At 32.0% G+C, this 17,515-nt stretch overlaps 2 protein-coding genes across 2 annotated transcripts; both read left to right on the top strand.

The window, feature by feature from the left end:
• Positions 1 to 5,283: 5,283 nt before the first annotated feature.
• On the top strand, positions 5,284 to 9,653 carry LOC110793807 (lysine histidine transporter 2). Its single transcript, XM_021998717.2, has 7 exons — positions 5,284 to 5,792; positions 6,663 to 7,046; positions 8,091 to 8,484; positions 8,617 to 8,722; positions 8,908 to 8,999; positions 9,115 to 9,183; positions 9,292 to 9,653. Exons 1-7 carry the CDS (start codon positions 5,581 to 5,583, stop codon positions 9,388 to 9,390), a joined length of 1,356 nt encoding a protein of 451 aa, XP_021854409.1. The 5' UTR covers positions 5,284 to 5,580; the 3' UTR covers positions 9,391 to 9,653.
• Positions 9,654 to 12,220: 2,567 nt separating this feature from the next.
• On the top strand, positions 12,221 to 15,603 carry LOC110793801 (lysine histidine transporter 1-like). The gene is made up of 7 exons (XM_021998709.2): positions 12,221 to 12,476; positions 13,265 to 13,648; positions 14,011 to 14,404; positions 14,494 to 14,599; positions 14,760 to 14,851; positions 14,973 to 15,041; positions 15,213 to 15,603. The coding sequence occupies exons 1-7, from the start codon at positions 12,298 to 12,300 to the stop codon at positions 15,309 to 15,311; spliced, it is 1,323 nt and encodes a 440-aa protein (XP_021854401.2). The 5' UTR covers positions 12,221 to 12,297; the 3' UTR covers positions 15,312 to 15,603.
• The last annotated feature ends 1,912 nt before the right edge of the window (positions 15,604 to 17,515 follow it).

The raw sequence follows: 17,515 nt of genomic DNA, 5'->3' as shown, positions 1-17,515 counted from the left end.
TATTTCAAAATCCCCAATTTAAATGACCTTTTAGCGTCCCCTATAGCATAATCTAAAATGCCCCTAATTTTTTTATTCTTAGGAAACAACTCTACTACTTATAAGCTATATTAGCATTAATTGTAAAATAGAATAAAAAAAACATAAAGAAAAATCAGTCAATCAAATACTTAATCACAACCGGTAAAGTAAAAATAAAAAAGAAAAATCATAATTATATATTCAATCATAACCAAATATACTCCTTAGTAAAATCCACCAAAATCTCTTCAGAATTGATAAGCAATCAAAAAGGAAAATTACAATCACATACTTCCTCCGTTCCTAAATAGTTGCACCATTTTGACTTTTGACACTATTCACTTGTCTTGCTTTGACCTCAATTTTCTACTAATAATTAAAATTAAAAATTATTATACAAAGTATTATTAAGTTCTTTTTAATATATATTTAAAATATATCAAATTTTTATAATTTTTACTAATACATAATTATAAGTATCACTACAAGAATTTGTATCTTTAACGACAACCTAATTACGACGGGTCAAAAATCCCGTCGCAAAAGCCTTTTGCGACGGGGCAAACAACCAAACAATGACGGGAATAACCGTCGTAAATGTCTTTTACGATGGGTTTACGACGAATTTACGACGAGATTTCTATTAACGACGGCCCCCTTTTATGACGGGTTCGCGACAGGAAATCCCGTCGTTAATCAACGATTATTGGCCTTTCGCGACGGGATTTCCCGTCGTTAATAGTACAATTTCTTGTAGTGTATTGATGGTCAAAGTTATGCATTGGCAAACGTGAAAGTCAAAACGGTGCAACTATTTAGGAACGGAGGAAGTATCTAGCTTAATAACAACAAAATGTAATTAATTATCAAAAGGTCTTCATTATCTTTCATGACTTGAATAATTTCTGGGAATTTATTTTATAGAAAAAGAGAAAATTTTGATCGTGGGTTTTAACACTTCTGAATTGGTAGGTTAAACATACTTCAACATTGCAAATGGGTCTCTGCGGTCATCAATTAGACATGAGTTAAACTCAGTGAAAGAAAATTTGCAATTAATCTTTAATGAAAAGTGTTATGAAAACCCTAAACATTTTTTTAAATTTAACTAAAACACATTAAGAAGTACAAAAGTCCGCATACATTCATCAAATTCAAGAGCCACAATTTCAGGAAAAAAAAAAACAAAATTTTAACACTCTCTCAAAATCAAACGAACAACACCAAAACACACATATGAAAATAAGAGTCATAGTTCACTAAAAAGCTATAGAAAAATGGAATTCATGCAAAGAAAGATCGTCAAAAGAATAAAATAATTAAATTTTTATATAATGTCTCACGCAGATTATAAGACTAGTTAAGAAATATAGAAAGTATAATTTTGTCAACCAAACATAGTCTACCAGTTAGTTGTTAGACATTTTTATTTATTTTTATTTTATTGTCAATTAAACAAACATGTACTAAACATTTTAGGGCGTGTTCGGCGGTAGCGTTTGAGGAAGAGTGTAGCGTTTTGACCGAGTCAAGAAGCTACTTGTAAAATTTGTAAGTGTTTGGCGAAGTAACGATTTAGGTAGCGGTTAGCGGTACAGGTAGCGGTTGAGTAGATTTTATCAAACGTTAAAATTAGTAGCGTTTAAGGTAGCGGGTAGCGTTTGACAAATTTATATTAAAGTTTTAAATAATATTTCAGCTTTTATTTTATTTTATAATATCAACCGCTACTTTTTTACCGAACATTCATATCAGTTACCCGCTATTTTGACAGCTAATCGTTACCCGCTACTCCAACCGTTACCCGCTACTCAACCGCTACCCGTTACCCGCTACCGCTACTTTTGCCGAACATGGCCTTAATGTCAACCAGATCGATAAGCATGTGCTTCAAATCTTAAATAGTTGAGGTACTGATCAAGTATTTATTACTCCCTCTGTCCCTAGTTTTGACACATGACATAATTTTAGGAGATAAATTATTTTCTGATTATCAATTATAATTATATTGGAAAAATAGATGTAAACAAAGATAGAGACGCATATTTTATTGATAAATAGATGTGAAAGAGTATAATAGAATTTTTTTTAATTGAATGTGAACTATATAACCCTAACTTTTGGTAGTAAGAAGTGATATATATTAAAAATATTTGTGGGTTATTTCTCAAAATAGAAGTGTAAGTACTAATATAGGACGGATGAAAAATGAAAAATAAAAAATGAAAATTAACCCGGAGTATAATTCAAGGCGCTTTTCTGTCGTATTCCCCTTACTTTAGGAAAATTAATTTCAAATAAAATCAATTAAGTTCAGATAAGATATGTTCGGAAAAAATAAGGGTTATCCAAGTATAATTTATAACTGAAATAAGATCTGATGAATTTAATAAGTTCAGCTAAGTTCAAATAAAACAAGTTCACATGACTCTCGGCCGCCCCTTTCTCACTCTTCTTTCTCTCTCACCCTCTTCTTGGGTTTTATGGTTTTTTGGTGTTTAGCTCGAAGAAATTAGGCTATTTCCGATCATTCTTTTTGTTTTTTCCTATGTCTCTTTTTGTTTCATTTTCTTAGGTTTTTTTGTTCTTATCTGAGAATTTTATTTTTAGGAATTTAATAATTGAGAAGAAGATATGGATTCATACAGGTTTAGATTTTATCATCAACTCGTCGATCATAACAATTCGCGAGCATATTACGAAGGACTCTACTTGGAAAGATGTGAAAACATCGAAAAAGACTACCCGCATCAAGCTAGAAGCGGTGGAGTACGAGATGTGCTTTAGGATGCAAAATAGTAATTGTTGTGATTGTAACAGTTATGTATTTTCTTTAAATTTGTTGTATGCAGATCTATTTTATCATTATAGATGTTGTATGTCTAATTATTAATGATATTGTTGTTCCCCGTAAAAAACAAGAAGATAGTTCACCTGAAAATTAGGTGAATATAACGCACTGCTTTACAAATGATAAGACATCTTTACATTTCATTAACTAAGATGTAAGACTTCTTCTTTATACATGCATTGGTCTCACCGTTAACGTTCAAGGTAAGACGGTGAGTGTTATCCTCCTCAGTCCTCACTTGGTTAGTACGTGTAACGTTAGCAGATGGAGTCCCGGTAGTTTCACACCCTTTCTCACGCCTCCCACAAATAAAGGTTGACTACCTTGTTGCTTAAACTCAGGCCTTTGATTTTATTTATTTTTCTTTATTATTAATTTTAATATTTATTATTTAATTTGTTACTTATAAGAAGACCAAATAATTAACACAGATACGTATATTGATATTTATATGAAAGTGATACGTACAAGTATGTATCATGCTTCATTAACCGTGAGAACAATTAATACAATGTTTCTAGGTACAGATTTATCGCTTTTTTTCTTCTTTGGGAAAGGTAAGATAATAAAGCAATATTAATAACAAAATGTCTTGTGCGTATTCATTTTATCTATTTTGATTAATTTTTTTATATTATACAAGTACTTTGTAATTTTTAATGGGTAAGATTTTTAATGAGTTACAAAGAGAAAATTTAATCAAAATAAATAACTTTTACATTAACTTGGGTTAAGTTTTAACCATTTTGTGGTATATTTAACTCCGTCTTATAATATGTATTGTACATAGTACAAGATTTTCCATCGTAAAAGCATTCTTGAGGTCTTGGCCGATCGAAGACTTATGGCCTGTTTACGATAGGTAGCGATAATCCCCCCATTAGGAATTTGGGATTGTCCATTTGTCCTTAATTTACGACCCATTTTCAATAATAATAATAATAACAATAATAATAATACTCTCTCCGTTCTTATTTGTTAGTCCCTTATAGAAGATTGAACAATCCACTAGAACGATCCCTTGCATGTGAATTTCTAAAGAATCTCAATATAGGTAGGTTGAATGTTGTTAAATTAGAAAATAAATGGACCAGTTACATATTTAATTGGGATGAAAAGGAAATTACAATTGTAATATAAGGGTAAAAGGGGAATATAACTGTTTAATAAATAAGGAAAGATTCTAAAAAAACTAATAAAAGAAACATTCTAATACTTAAACAAGAGGAGAACGGAAGGAGTAGCAATAATAAATCTGTTTTTATTAGATTTACCGAATTATTTTTATTTATTTATTTTTACACAATTTACCGAATTACGTAGTACTTATTAATTGATATTGAGATTCTGTTTTGAGGGTATTAAGATAAGATTGAGATTATCATTAACCATTGAAAATTAAGATAATAGCTTCTAAATTAACTTATACATATATTATACGGTTATCATTTTTTGTAAATGGAAATTAATTATCATTATCATTTGATGATTCACTTATCCAATCAAAATTATCAATTATCGATTTACTTATCAAATTAGGATTATCATTGGCCGATTTACTTATCAATTAAGATTATCATATTCTGATTTACTTATCAATCAATCACCAATAATTAAGATTACCTATCAAGGTTAGTACTCCGTATCTAGCAATTAAGATTTTCATTCTTTACCAATTACGATTATCACTTACTAATTAATAATGATCATTTACCACTTTTGATAATCACCATAATAAAAAATAAAATATTCCATAGTAAAAAAAAATTTGGAATACATAGTACCAAGTAAATTTTCTATAAAATTGAAATCAAATACTCCGTACTCTGTAAAAGGTATATAAATCGATAAAATTGGAGTTTAATCACGAATTAACGACTACAATAATTATAATTATTATATAAAATATGAGTATATGAGTGAAATTTTTGTTTTTATATAGGATAGATTTTCACATCAGACTGACTGACAATTAACTGATTAAGTAATAACTCCGTACAACAATTTTTTTTAATTTTTTTTTGAATTAAAATGAATTCATTAATAAAAAGTCATACGACATCTACAAAAGAAATCGGAATCTATCAAATACATAATAAATCAAATCAAATAAAACTCGTTTTCTGCAAAACTACGATCATCGCGCATCGAACATCTTATATACCCTCTAACACATCGAACATCTTGACAATTAATTAACTGATTAAGTAATAACTCCGTACAACAATTTAGGAGTTGACAAGTCAACAGATTCACATGATGAAATCCAAAAAGCAGTGAAATACTCCGTGTATTTATTTTCTCTTTTTGCAACAACTTTTACAAATATCACACTCCCACCCCCCATCATTAAACTAGGCCTGAATTGTGTAACGTTTATTTAATTTAATTATTATTATTTCAACAGTCAAACACTAAAATAAATCAGATAAAGAAAGAAATCAATAAATTATACCCAAAAGGAAATAAATAAATAAATAAATAAATAAAATAACACACGTAAAAGAGTCGAAGTTAGTTAGGAGAAACAAGTATTTTCGCCCTCTAAAATTTGCATAAATATTGGAGGCCTAACCTCTATCGTATTATTATTATTATTATTATTATTATTATTATTATTATTATTATTATTATCTTGGTAGACTCTCTAAGACTAGAGAGAGAGTATACCAGAAAAAAGAGATTGTTTTACACCTTGATCAATCATCATGGAGGTTAACGGGAAGAATTCAAACCCGAACTCGTATTCAAACCCGAAGCCGAAGAAGGGGAGCACAGAGAGTGACACGAGTCTTAACGATTGGCTTCCGATTACGTCGAGCCGGAAAGCCAAATGGTGGTACGCTGCCATTCACAATGTTACAAGTATGGTTGGTGCTGGTATTCTTGGTTTACCTTTCGCTATGTCTCAACTAGGATGGTATGTATTCTTTTTTTTTTCTTTTGTCAATTTTGATTTTTATGGATTTTCTTTAAAATTTTACAACTTTGTTTTTTACGAATTTTACATAATTCTATTATATAAAACGAAACCATATTTAATATTTATGCTATAATTGTTTTGTTTAGATGAACGATGGTAAATGCATGTACGACAGAAGATAATTTAATTAGAGAGGTTTTTAATTTGACCATATAAATATAAATATTCACCGTACCAACAAACATTGTTTTTACTTTTTTGGCTTTTTTCTTGGATTCAAAGGTTTTACGATTTAAAGACGTATGCAATGTTGTTAATTAATTATAAATAATTAATATAAAGTAGTTAATTTTATGATTAATTTTACCCATGAAACCAAAAGTTGAGAGCATGACATGATTTTGGAGTAGTTAGACGGGTGTTTATATTTTTGAGTATTATGTTTGGTATTTATGGTGGTTCTAAATTGTTAGTTTATCCATCGTACGACTCGACTCGACTCATCAGGCGATCTGATTTGATTTTGAAGATATGAATCATCTGGTGTTTTCTGGGGGCGATCCGTAAGTTTGTAAGTATAATATAAAGTACATATCAAATGTATGCCTACGTTTGGTTACACTCTAGGCACATACCATGACTAGATCTATGTTCGATCAACATGCTCATTAATCATCATGCTATAGTTTAAAATCATGAATTTAAATACTAAACCTTTCTATGCAAATTAGAATTAAATCAAGTTAATAACCTGGTACTTTACATGATATAATAAATATAACAATAATGAAATTATATTGAGACTACAGTTGATATAGATAATATTTTAGTCCGATCTAATGAAATACAACCCTTTTTATTTTTCAGGGGTCCGGGAGTGACAATATTAGTGTTGTCATGGATAGTAACACTATACACACTATGGCAAATGATAGAAATGCACGAGATGGTGCCAGGGAAGAGGTTCGATAGGTATCACGAACTAGGGCAGGCCGCGTTTGGCGATAAACTAGGGCTTTGGCTTGTGGTACCTCAACAATTGATGGTTCAAGTAGGTTGTGATATTGTTTACATGGTCACTGGAGGAAGTTCACTTCAGAAATTCTATCAAATTGTTTCTCCAGAAGGGAAGAACATCAAGCTCACTTATTTTATCATGATCTACGCCTCCGTACAATTCTTCCTTTCTAATCTACCTAATTTTAACTCCATCACCGGTGTCTCCTTTGCTGCTGCTGTTATGTCTCTTAGGCAAGTTTCCGCGCCCTTCTTATTTTTCTAGTTTCTGATCGGGTCAAATCTAGTATGATTTTTTATCGTCTGTTATAGTCTAGTTTCTAATCAGGTCTTCTTATTTTTCTAGTTTCTAATGGGGTCCAATGTAGTCTGATTTTTATGGTCTGTTATAGTCTAGTTTCTCATAGGTATTTTTCTAGTTTCTGATCGGGTCCAATCTAGTCTGATTTTTTAATGGTCTGTTATAGTCTAGTTTCTAATCGGGTCTGGTCTAGTCTGATTTTTTATAGTCTGTTATAGTCTGCATTTTCCGGTCTATGCGAATTTGAAGTGTCTTTTACTTTTTCACATTTATGTTATTGTTGCTTGTTTTGAGTTTCAGTTCTTAATATAACAATCCGTACTAGACTCACGGTGGCACTCAAGACTTTTCAGCCGTTTTAATTAGTTTACGTTTGCTTATGAACTGTCCAATAAGTCCAACAAGACGTATAAGATAAACTAGTCAACAGAGGACTATAGATCGAGTTTGAATTTTCAGATTTTGTAATCGGCTGACTAATTAGCTTACCTCTTATCATGTAGGAATTTCGTTGTGTATAATTTAAGGGAGTAGAAAATTTGAACCAAAAATTGAAAAGTCTAAAAACAAAGTTGCAACTTCTATTATTCGTATGAATTGGATACTAATTTCAAACTTTTGTTTTGTTGTTGAAATTTATAAATTTCAGCTACTTTCATCTGTTCCTATTGGTTATTTGACAATTGACATTTGACATTTGGTACGTCTTATGACAATATGACTATATGAGTCCGTCATCAAAACAATGAAAACATAATTATACGATAAAAAAATCTAACTATATGATTAGAGAATCTAACTAATAATAAAAAAATATATAATTATTTAATTGTATAATAATCAATTGAATGTAATTATTTGATCAATAATATGTAACTATTTGGTAAGAAGCTGATCTTGTACATAAAAGTGGTCATATATAAACATTTGTAATTTGAGATTGACACTGTGTACATATGTATATGATGGGATTTCAGTTATTCTGCAATTGCTTGGATAGCTTCAGCAATAAGAGGAGTACAACCGGACACAAGTTATGCAAGTAGGTACCACACAAGCCCGAGCCAAATATTCGGGTTTTTGAGCGGATTAGGGACCGTTGCATTTGCATTTTCGGGTCACAATGTTGTGTTGGAGATTCAAGCAACAATCCCTTCAACGGAGGAAGTACCTTCTAAAAAACCAATGTGGAAAGGATCTCTACTTGCCTATATAGTTGTGGCATTGTGTTATTTCCCGGTAGCCTTTGTTGGTTACCTTGTATTCGGTAATCGTGTTGATGACAATGTTATGCTCTCACTTGAAAGGCCTCCTTGGCTAATTGCTGCCGCCAATATCTTTGTTGTTATTCATGTTATTGGGAGTTATCAAGTAAGTTTCTATCTTCTAATTGGTTTGGTTAACCTGTGATATGTGTTGCTTCAGTTTTTTTGCACATTTTCCTTCGAATAATATCTCTAATAACGTAATGTTGCTTGTGTGTTTTCTTCTACATTGTATCAGGTTTTTGCAATGCCGGTTTTTGACATGATTGAAACTTTCCTTGTCGTTAAAATGAAGTGCAAACCTACTACCAGGCTTCGCCTCATGGCTCGTTCTACCTATGTTGGTAAGTTCGTTAGTCTTGTTTTTCTAACTTCTAACCAGGGAGTGTACGTGTGAGATTTACACATTAATCAATTATGAAAATCGATTAATTTAAATTCTGAAATTGTATGCGAATTATTTTGATTTAATAGATATACTTCGCACATAATATATTGGAATAGCTAATTTAAATGACATTTTATGCAGCGATTACCATGTTCGTGGGGATAGCATTTCCATTCTTTGGTTCCCTTTTAAGTGTTTTGGGCGGAATTGCTTTTGCACCCACCTCCTACTATGTAAGTCTTTACAAAGTTTTTGTCATCAAATCATGTGTATTATATACTACCTCCTTTCCTAAAAATTCAATAAAATTTAATTGTCAAATGTAACATAATTTTATTTGACGTGCAGCTTCCTTGCATAATATGGCTCATACTATGCAAACCCAAGAAATACAGTTTATCCTGGTTTTGTAACTGGGTGAGTTTTCTTCTTCAAATTTTAGTTTAATTCAATTCAATGAATTTTCCCTTAATTTTACAATTAAGTTTAACAAAAAAACATCTTAATTTATCTTTGGCATTGCAGTTCTGCATCGTTTTTGGCGCATCATTGACGATTTTAGCCCCAATAGGAGCTATACGAGATATCATAGTCCAATCAAGCACCTATAAATTCTTCTCTTGAGCATTGCTATATTTAATTATTACGGCGATTTTTGGGCCGGCCATAGGGTTGAATCCTTCCAGTTTTTTTATAGTGGATCACCTGTGGTTACTAATTTTATGTAGCTCTAATGTCGAAACTTTAGTGTCAATGGCATGTACTTGCACTTGTTTAGGGACGAAAGATATGTGAATAACTATGAACAAATAATTGTTGAAGGTTTTCACATTATAAGTTACTTGTTTTTCTTTGATCAATATGATCGAAATAATTTATTTATGTCATTTCGGAAAAACTCTACAATAAACGCCGTATACCGATATTATAAGCTAATAACGTGACAACTAGAATGAGAAATGTCTAGGATATACGACTGATATTAGTCATTCAAGTTGAGAAATACAAAGGAGTTTACATGCAATAGGTTGAGAAATACAAAGGAGTTTACAAGTGCCCTTCTGTAAAACACTTGCCTTTTCCGGCCGTATTTATTTAATAGATACACTTGCCATCCGTTTTCTAGAAGGTCCCTTGTTTTACATCCTCTAACCCCCAATACAAGCAACATAAAATAAGAAACCCCCATAACCCTATTAGCAGTAAGATAGTATTTGATCATCCTTGTATAGTTAAACATCGTCTAGTGTCTCTAGCAATTTACATTTTCAAGGCTAAAGCAAGAAATTTAACTTTTTCATCAATTAATGCTTATAATTTATTTTTTCTTAAAAAAAGAAAATTCATATATGGTTAAAGGTGAGTTAAGTATGAGTTAATTTGCCTGAAAATTAAAATTAGATCCCAAATGGTGAAAAAATAAAACTTAGACCCCTAACGATGAAAATGGTAATAACTTGGACTCCTTTTATTTCTTTATCTCATTAATTTGAACAGATATAATCAACAATTATGTACATCATTCTATTAACCAAAGCAATAAATTAGAATGTAGATTTTGTAATACTTTTTTAATTTTACTAGAACGGTAGAGAGAGAAAGAAGGGGTTTTTGAAATCGGGGATGGAAAAATTGATTTCTAGAGCTTGAATGATTGATTTGCGATGCAGGTGTCGATGACTTGATTATTTGTTGCATTTATTTGATGAATCAAACATGAGATGGAGATACAAGGACGAGTTAACAACCCTCACTTATGTTTTCAATGAAAATGAAGATGATTATGAATATATCAAATTTCTCCATCTTCTAATTAGAAAATAAATTAACAAAAAGGAACAAAAACGGATCACATATGATGTGATTGTTTGGCTGGGAGCATGATCGTCAAACGACTTGAAATGGAGATTTGTTATACAGAGGGAATGAGAGGGGTAAGGAGAGAGAATCGAGATGAAAAGAGGGAGAAGTTAGATATTTAATTAATCAATTTAATTTAATTTAATTAAGTAATGCATAGCAGAATATTATGGTATTAAGTATGTCATGTACTGTAGACTCATTCGTCATTGCGATGGTAAAACTATATTTTCAAATTGTTAAGAGAGAGAGTTTTTAGGAAAAATAATAGTTTTGAGTATTTGACTAATCCCAACCACTAATGAGACTTATTGGTTGAGAGGGGATTGGAAAATGGATTTGACAGAGTCGAAAAAACTATTTACTGAATTTAATAGATTAACTTTTAGTACTCCGTATCGTGCGTTGTATGGATCCTCATTTAGCTGATTAGTGTATCCAATGGCGGACCTTTCCTATATTTGGATTTTGGGGTGGGCTGAAAAATTTCGTAATGTAATTTTAGTTTCGACCTTCTTACACTTTGAGTATACTACATTGCTTAAATTTTGTTTATCAATCCCCGAAGTATACTTTTCAAGATCCGTCACTGTTTGCCCCTAATCTATAACTATACTAAAAGAGAGGTCTCTAAAACCAAGTCTACCACATGCATGTCACGCTTTCATTAAAAAATTTCCCGCTCTTTTATCCCGCCCTTATTAAACAAATTAACTTATGAAAATTTATTATTTTATGGTAACACTATCTTATTTATTATGGCATTACCTAAAACAAGTATTAAACAAGTTTGCATAAGGAAATAAATAAAATTAATAACCTAATTACAAAAGATTCTTTAAAAAAAAAATCGAACACATGCTAATGATAAATATAGAAAATGCATTCATACTTTGTAAAAATCATGGAAAAAAAGTTAGTGCATTATGCAAATTTCAACCTTTGTAAAAAATAACTAAATAAACAAAATGTTGCAGTAATATTTTTAAAAAATTATCTACTCCGTATTTCATAGCAATACACGTCATTTATTGTAAATTTTGCCATCTAGCTGCTAAAGTTTTTTCTTTAGAAAAACATTAATTATGAGTGTACTCTACTATACGTCTAGCTTGTTTATGGGCTTGGTAACACTCTTGTTAGAACTTAGAAGGTAAGTCCATCGTATTTAATTATATGTAATAAGTTCATTTGTATGAAAACAAAGAAATGAGGCTAAATTTTGAATATTTTTACTCATATTGAGTGAATTACAAATAAGCAAAAATAGTTATGCATATATTTGCATGAAAAATCCAGTGAAGAATCCAGATAAAATAACCTTATCTATAGCACTTATTACTTATTCTTCTAGTAATAAAAAACTGTTTTATCCTGAAAATAGGTAGTAATTGTAGGAAACTCACCAAACAAACTGTTAGTTAGCTAGTTAGTTAGATGACACCTCAAAAGAAGCAAAGTTTCAGTCATAAGTTGAATTAGCAAACTTTTAAGAAATACACGTGTTAACTCCAGCTAATTAAAATCCATGTAATCCTAAAAATAGACAAACATGGTTAACAAAATAAGCATATTTAATAGGAGAAAATTGATTAAAAATAAGCAAATGCAACAACAAAATTAAGCTTATAATTAAGGATCTAAACTTTAAGAAGAAGAAGAAAGACAACGATGACAATAACGGGGGTTGATGAAAATGAACAATCGGAGCATCAAAAAGCGATTAACGATTGGCTTCCGATAACGTCTAATCGGACAGCAAAATGGTGGTATTCTGCAATCCATAATATTACGTGTATGGTTGGTGCTGGTATCCTTGGTCTTCCTTATGCCATGTCTCAACTTGGATGGTACGTTTTCTGCTTCTTCATCAAATTCCTTATGCCATAATCCCTCTGTTCCATAATGTTCTTCACTTTTCCATCATGCGCGGTCTCCAATGCATTACTTTGATCGTTAATAATTTTAGTTTTGTATTAGTAAAATTATATAAAAAAAAATTGATATTTTAAAAATTTGTATCGAAACGAATCAAATGATATCCCACAAGTTAACATTATACTCTTAATCATACTATTAATTACGGTCAAACATGAGAAACATTATGGAACAGAGGGAGTATTAGCTTTCATTGTTAATTTAAACACAAATTCGGATGATATTGCTAAAAAGTTGTTGTATGTATTGTTTATTAATAACCTGATTGAAAAACTTGTTTTAGTATGTATGTTAAGAGTATGCCATGATTTGTGAAGAAATTTTGTTATTAATTATGTATTTAACGTTTTATTAGTGTTCTAAATATTTGAGTTTATCCTACCAACTCGTGACCAGGCGATCGAAAGCTAGTGGTGGATCATCGATCTCATGTTCGATCCCCTAGTACGATCTGTAAGTTCAAAATTAGTAAATTTGTATATGAAACTATGAATAGGTTCGGTCACATTTTAGCATAGTCGTCGTCTAACTTAAATCCTTAATTTACACGTACATTATTCAAAAATATATTTAAAATTAGTTTAAAATGGTTGGATATATAAATAAGGTTGCGTGATAATAATATTATATTTTATGGTTAGTACATATAGTACGTGAATAATATTATGATGAATGAGTAATGTTGGAATTTATGTTTCAGGGGTCCGGGTGTGACAATATTAGTAACGTCATGGGCAATAACGTTGTACACACTATGGCAAATGGTGGAAATGCATGAGATAGTACCAGGGAAGAGGTTTGATAGGTATCACGAATTAGGGCAATATGCATTTGGTGACAAGGTCGGACTTTGGCTTGTGATTCCCCAACAAGTTATTGTTCAGGCGGGTTGTGATGTGGTGTACATGGTCACCGCAGGCAGATCACTGATGAAGTTCTACAACATTAGTTGTCCTGAATGCAAACCCATCAAGCTCACTTACTTTATCTTATTGTTTGCCTTCATTCAATTCTTCCTCTCTAACCTACCTAATTTCAACTCTATCACTGGTGTCTCCTTTGCTGCTGCTATTATGTCCCTCAGGTATCTTATCAATTTCAGCACCTTATCAATTTCAGCTATCTTATCAATTCAGCAACTTATCAATTCAGCACCTTATCAATTTCAGTTAACTTATCAGTTTGATACTATAACTTACCAGTTCAGTGTGTATCTTATTAATTTCAGCTAACTTATCAATTCAGCACCTTATCAATTTCAGCTAACTTATCAATTTCATACTATAACTTATCAGTTTGATACTATAACTTATTAGTTCAGTGGGTATCTTATGAATTTCATACTATAACTTATCAGTTTGATACTATAACTTATTAATTAGTTCAGTGGGTATCTTATCAATTTCAGCTAACTTATCAATTTATACATGATTTGATTGATTGCAGTTATTCTGCGATTGCTTGGGTGGCATCAGCATTGAAGGGGGTACAACCAGACACAGATTATGGTAGTAGATATCATACAAATGCAGGAAGTATATTTGGATTTCTGAGTGGGCTAGGAACAGTAGCATTCGCATTTTCAGGACATAATGTAGTATTGGAGATCCAAGCAACAATCCCTTCAACACCTGAAAATCCATCAAAAACACCAATGTGGAAAGGATCTCTACTTGCTTATATAGTTGTGGCTCTTTGTTATTTCCCAATTGCATTTGTTGGTTATCTTGTGTTTGGTAAAAACGTTCAGGATAACATCCTTATCTCACTTGAGAACCCTTCTTGGCTCATTGCTGCTGCCAATCTCTTTGTTGTTATTCATGTCATCGGCAGTTATCAGGTATATATGTATGTCAAATTCTGTCATTCTAGCTAACTACTACCTCCGTTTCAAAATGATCTTACGTTGTATTTGTTGGATATTTATAGGTGTTTGCAATGCCAGTTTTTGACATGCTCGAGTCTTACCTTGTACTACAATTGAAATGCAAACCTAGTAGCATGCTTCGTGTAATTACCCGTTCTACATATGTTGGTAAGTTGCATTCCATATCCCTTTTCTTTTGTTGGTTACATTTTTTATTTTATTATTATTTTGTAACTTACACTTCTACTTAATTTATTCCTATTTTGACAAAGTTAGTTCCTTAATATCCCACATAAACCCTAATTTTCTTATATGATATTTTACGCAGCGGTTACTATGTTCATAGGAATGGTATTTCCGTTCTTTGGTTCGCTTTTAAGTGTGTTAGGGGGGATTGCTTTTGCACCCACCTCTTATTATGTAAGTCTCTATATATATCTTCACATCATGTATACATAGATATACTACGGTCACATGACTCATATGTTATCTATGAGCTTATGTATCAGTTATTAACATGGATCACTTATTTCATATGCAGCTTCCTTGCATAATATGGCTAATAATATGCAAACCCAAGAGATACAGTTTATCTTGGTTTTGTAACTGGGTGAGTTATAAGTTTTAAAGTTATCATTTATTGTTTTTTCCGTCTCATATTATTTGCAACATTTTGACCAAAAAAATTGTCATAAAAATTGGTCAAATAGAGCAATTAAATAAGACAAATAGAGTGTTTTTTAAATCAATTCTTAATAATTTTGTGTTTTGGTAATTGCAGTTTTGCATCATTGCTGGCATGTCATTGACGATTTTAGCCCCTATTGGAGCTATAAGGGATATCATAGTTCAATCCAAGAGCTACAAATTCTTCTCATGATGTTTTAAATATTTAGTTGTCATATTAATTCAACTTACTTAACTGGATGAGCCAAAGGCCAACCATAAGTTTGGATCTAGCCACCTTTTTTGGGCAGATCATCTTGTGGTTTTTATTTCCAGGTGTACTTATGTTTAATGTGGCTCATTAATTTGCATGTAGTTAAATTGGTTACTGTGAATTAACTCCCCTCCGTTTTGATTTAATGCTTACACTTTACCTCTTTATGATTGTCAATGTAAATGTTTAAACATTAATTAATATCTTTAATTTTATATTTGTAAAAATATTACTCCGTAGAAGTTTATATTTCGAAAGTACATATCGAGACGAGTTAAACGAGATCTCACACGACAATATTTAATCTACGTATTTCCTCCGTTTCTTAATATATAGATGCGCCATTTAGACTTTTCACACTATTCATTACTAACTTTGACTACATTTATCTCTATTTTAGAGGAAACTCCTAAGGTTATTAACATAAATAACCTTTTGGTGTCCTTGATTGTTTCTAAAAGTATAGCAGCATCCACATTGATTTTATAATCCCTGCCTCAGCCCTCAGGTGGTAGCTTAGGCTTCTGTCCTTCAATTATCTCGCCAGCGTATAATTAAGGGCATGAGCAGTAGAACAAACCTTTTCAAGGTTTGTTCATATGCCACATCATCATCACACAAACCTCTTATTCTACAAATCTTTCACCTAGACAAAGGTTTGTTTAGGGGATCTGATGAAATTGTCAGCAAGAATCCATAACAGAATTGACAGAAAGATGAACTGAGAGTAGAAAATAGAGAGAGTTTCTTATTGCTTAAGCTACTGAGATTATGATTGATTAATTAAGGGAATGAGAGTACAAAGCAGCTATATATAGAATAAGACAAAATAACTAAGTTAGTCCATGAGGGCTGACAACTCAGCAATTCTGTTAGAAGGGAAATGATCCAGTGTGAGCAGCTCTAGCAGTGCATGGATGTGCCTGCAGCATGTGCATGGTCATGGTCTGCATCTGTATAACCAACACCCCCCCTCAAGCTAGGGGTTGCACCAGAAACTCCAAGCTTGGACAAAAGGTCCTTGAAATGAGGAGAAGGCAATGCTTTGGTAAAAACATCAGCCAGTTGAGAATTAGTGGGTAGATAAGTTAACTGAATAAGCCCTTCCACAACCTTATCTCTAGTAAAATGGCAGTCAATTTCAATATGTTTGGTCCTTTCATGGAAAACAGGATTTCTAGCAATGTAAATTGCAGATTGATTGTCACAATGGAGAGAAACTGGCTTCAGATCTGTCACACCAATTTCCTCTAAGAGTCTAACTAACCATGTAACTTCAGCAGCTGCACCTGCCATGGCCCTATATTCAGCTTCTGATGAACTCCTGGATATAGTACTTTGCTTTTTAGACTTCCAAGAAACAGGAGATTGACCAAAAAGTAACAAATATCCTGTAATAGACCTTCTAGAATTGGGGCAAGCTGCCCAGTCACTATCAGAGAAAGCTTGGAGAGAAAGAGAATCAGAAGCCTTCATCAAAATACCTTGGCCTTCTGTGTGAGCAACATATCTAAGTACATGATGGAGTGCTGCAACATGAGGCATTCTTGGAAGATGCATAAACTGACTTAGCAACTGGACTGCATAACACAAATCAGGCCTTGTGTGTGTGAGAAAATTTAGCTTGCCAACCAATGTTCTGTAATGCTCTGGAGTATCATAGGGAAGACCTTCATCAGAAAGTAGTTTGGTGTTGATGGGTAGAGGTGTGACTGTAGGCTTGCTGATGTCAAAACCACAATCACTCAATAGTGATTTGGTGAATTTCTTTTGTGTAAGGACAGTTCCATCAGTCAGATAACCAACCTCAATTCCCAGAAAATAATTCATGATCCCTAGATCCTTGATGCTGAAAGTAGTATTCAAGTGTTTCTTCAAGGCTGTGATTGTGGGCAAATGATTGCCAGTAAGAAGTATGTCATCCACATAAACAGCTGCTAGGGTGATATGCAATGTGTCTTTCTTGATGAACAATGAGTAGTCATTCTTGGACTGTATAAACCCTTGCTTCTGTAATTCCCCATGTAATTTTGCAAACCATTGTCTTGATGCTTGTTTTAGTCCATACAAAGACTTGGTAAGTTTGCAAACTTTGTTTCCTGGGTTTGGTATTCCATCTGGCATCCTCATATAAACTTCTTCAT

This window comes from Spinacia oleracea, chromosome 5, assembly GCF_020520425.1.
Source record: "Spinacia oleracea cultivar Varoflay chromosome 5, BTI_SOV_V1, whole genome shotgun sequence".
Classification (NCBI taxonomy): domain Eukaryota; kingdom Viridiplantae; phylum Streptophyta; class Magnoliopsida; order Caryophyllales; family Amaranthaceae; genus Spinacia; species Spinacia oleracea.
This window is presented reverse-complemented; position numbering and strand designations above follow the sequence as displayed.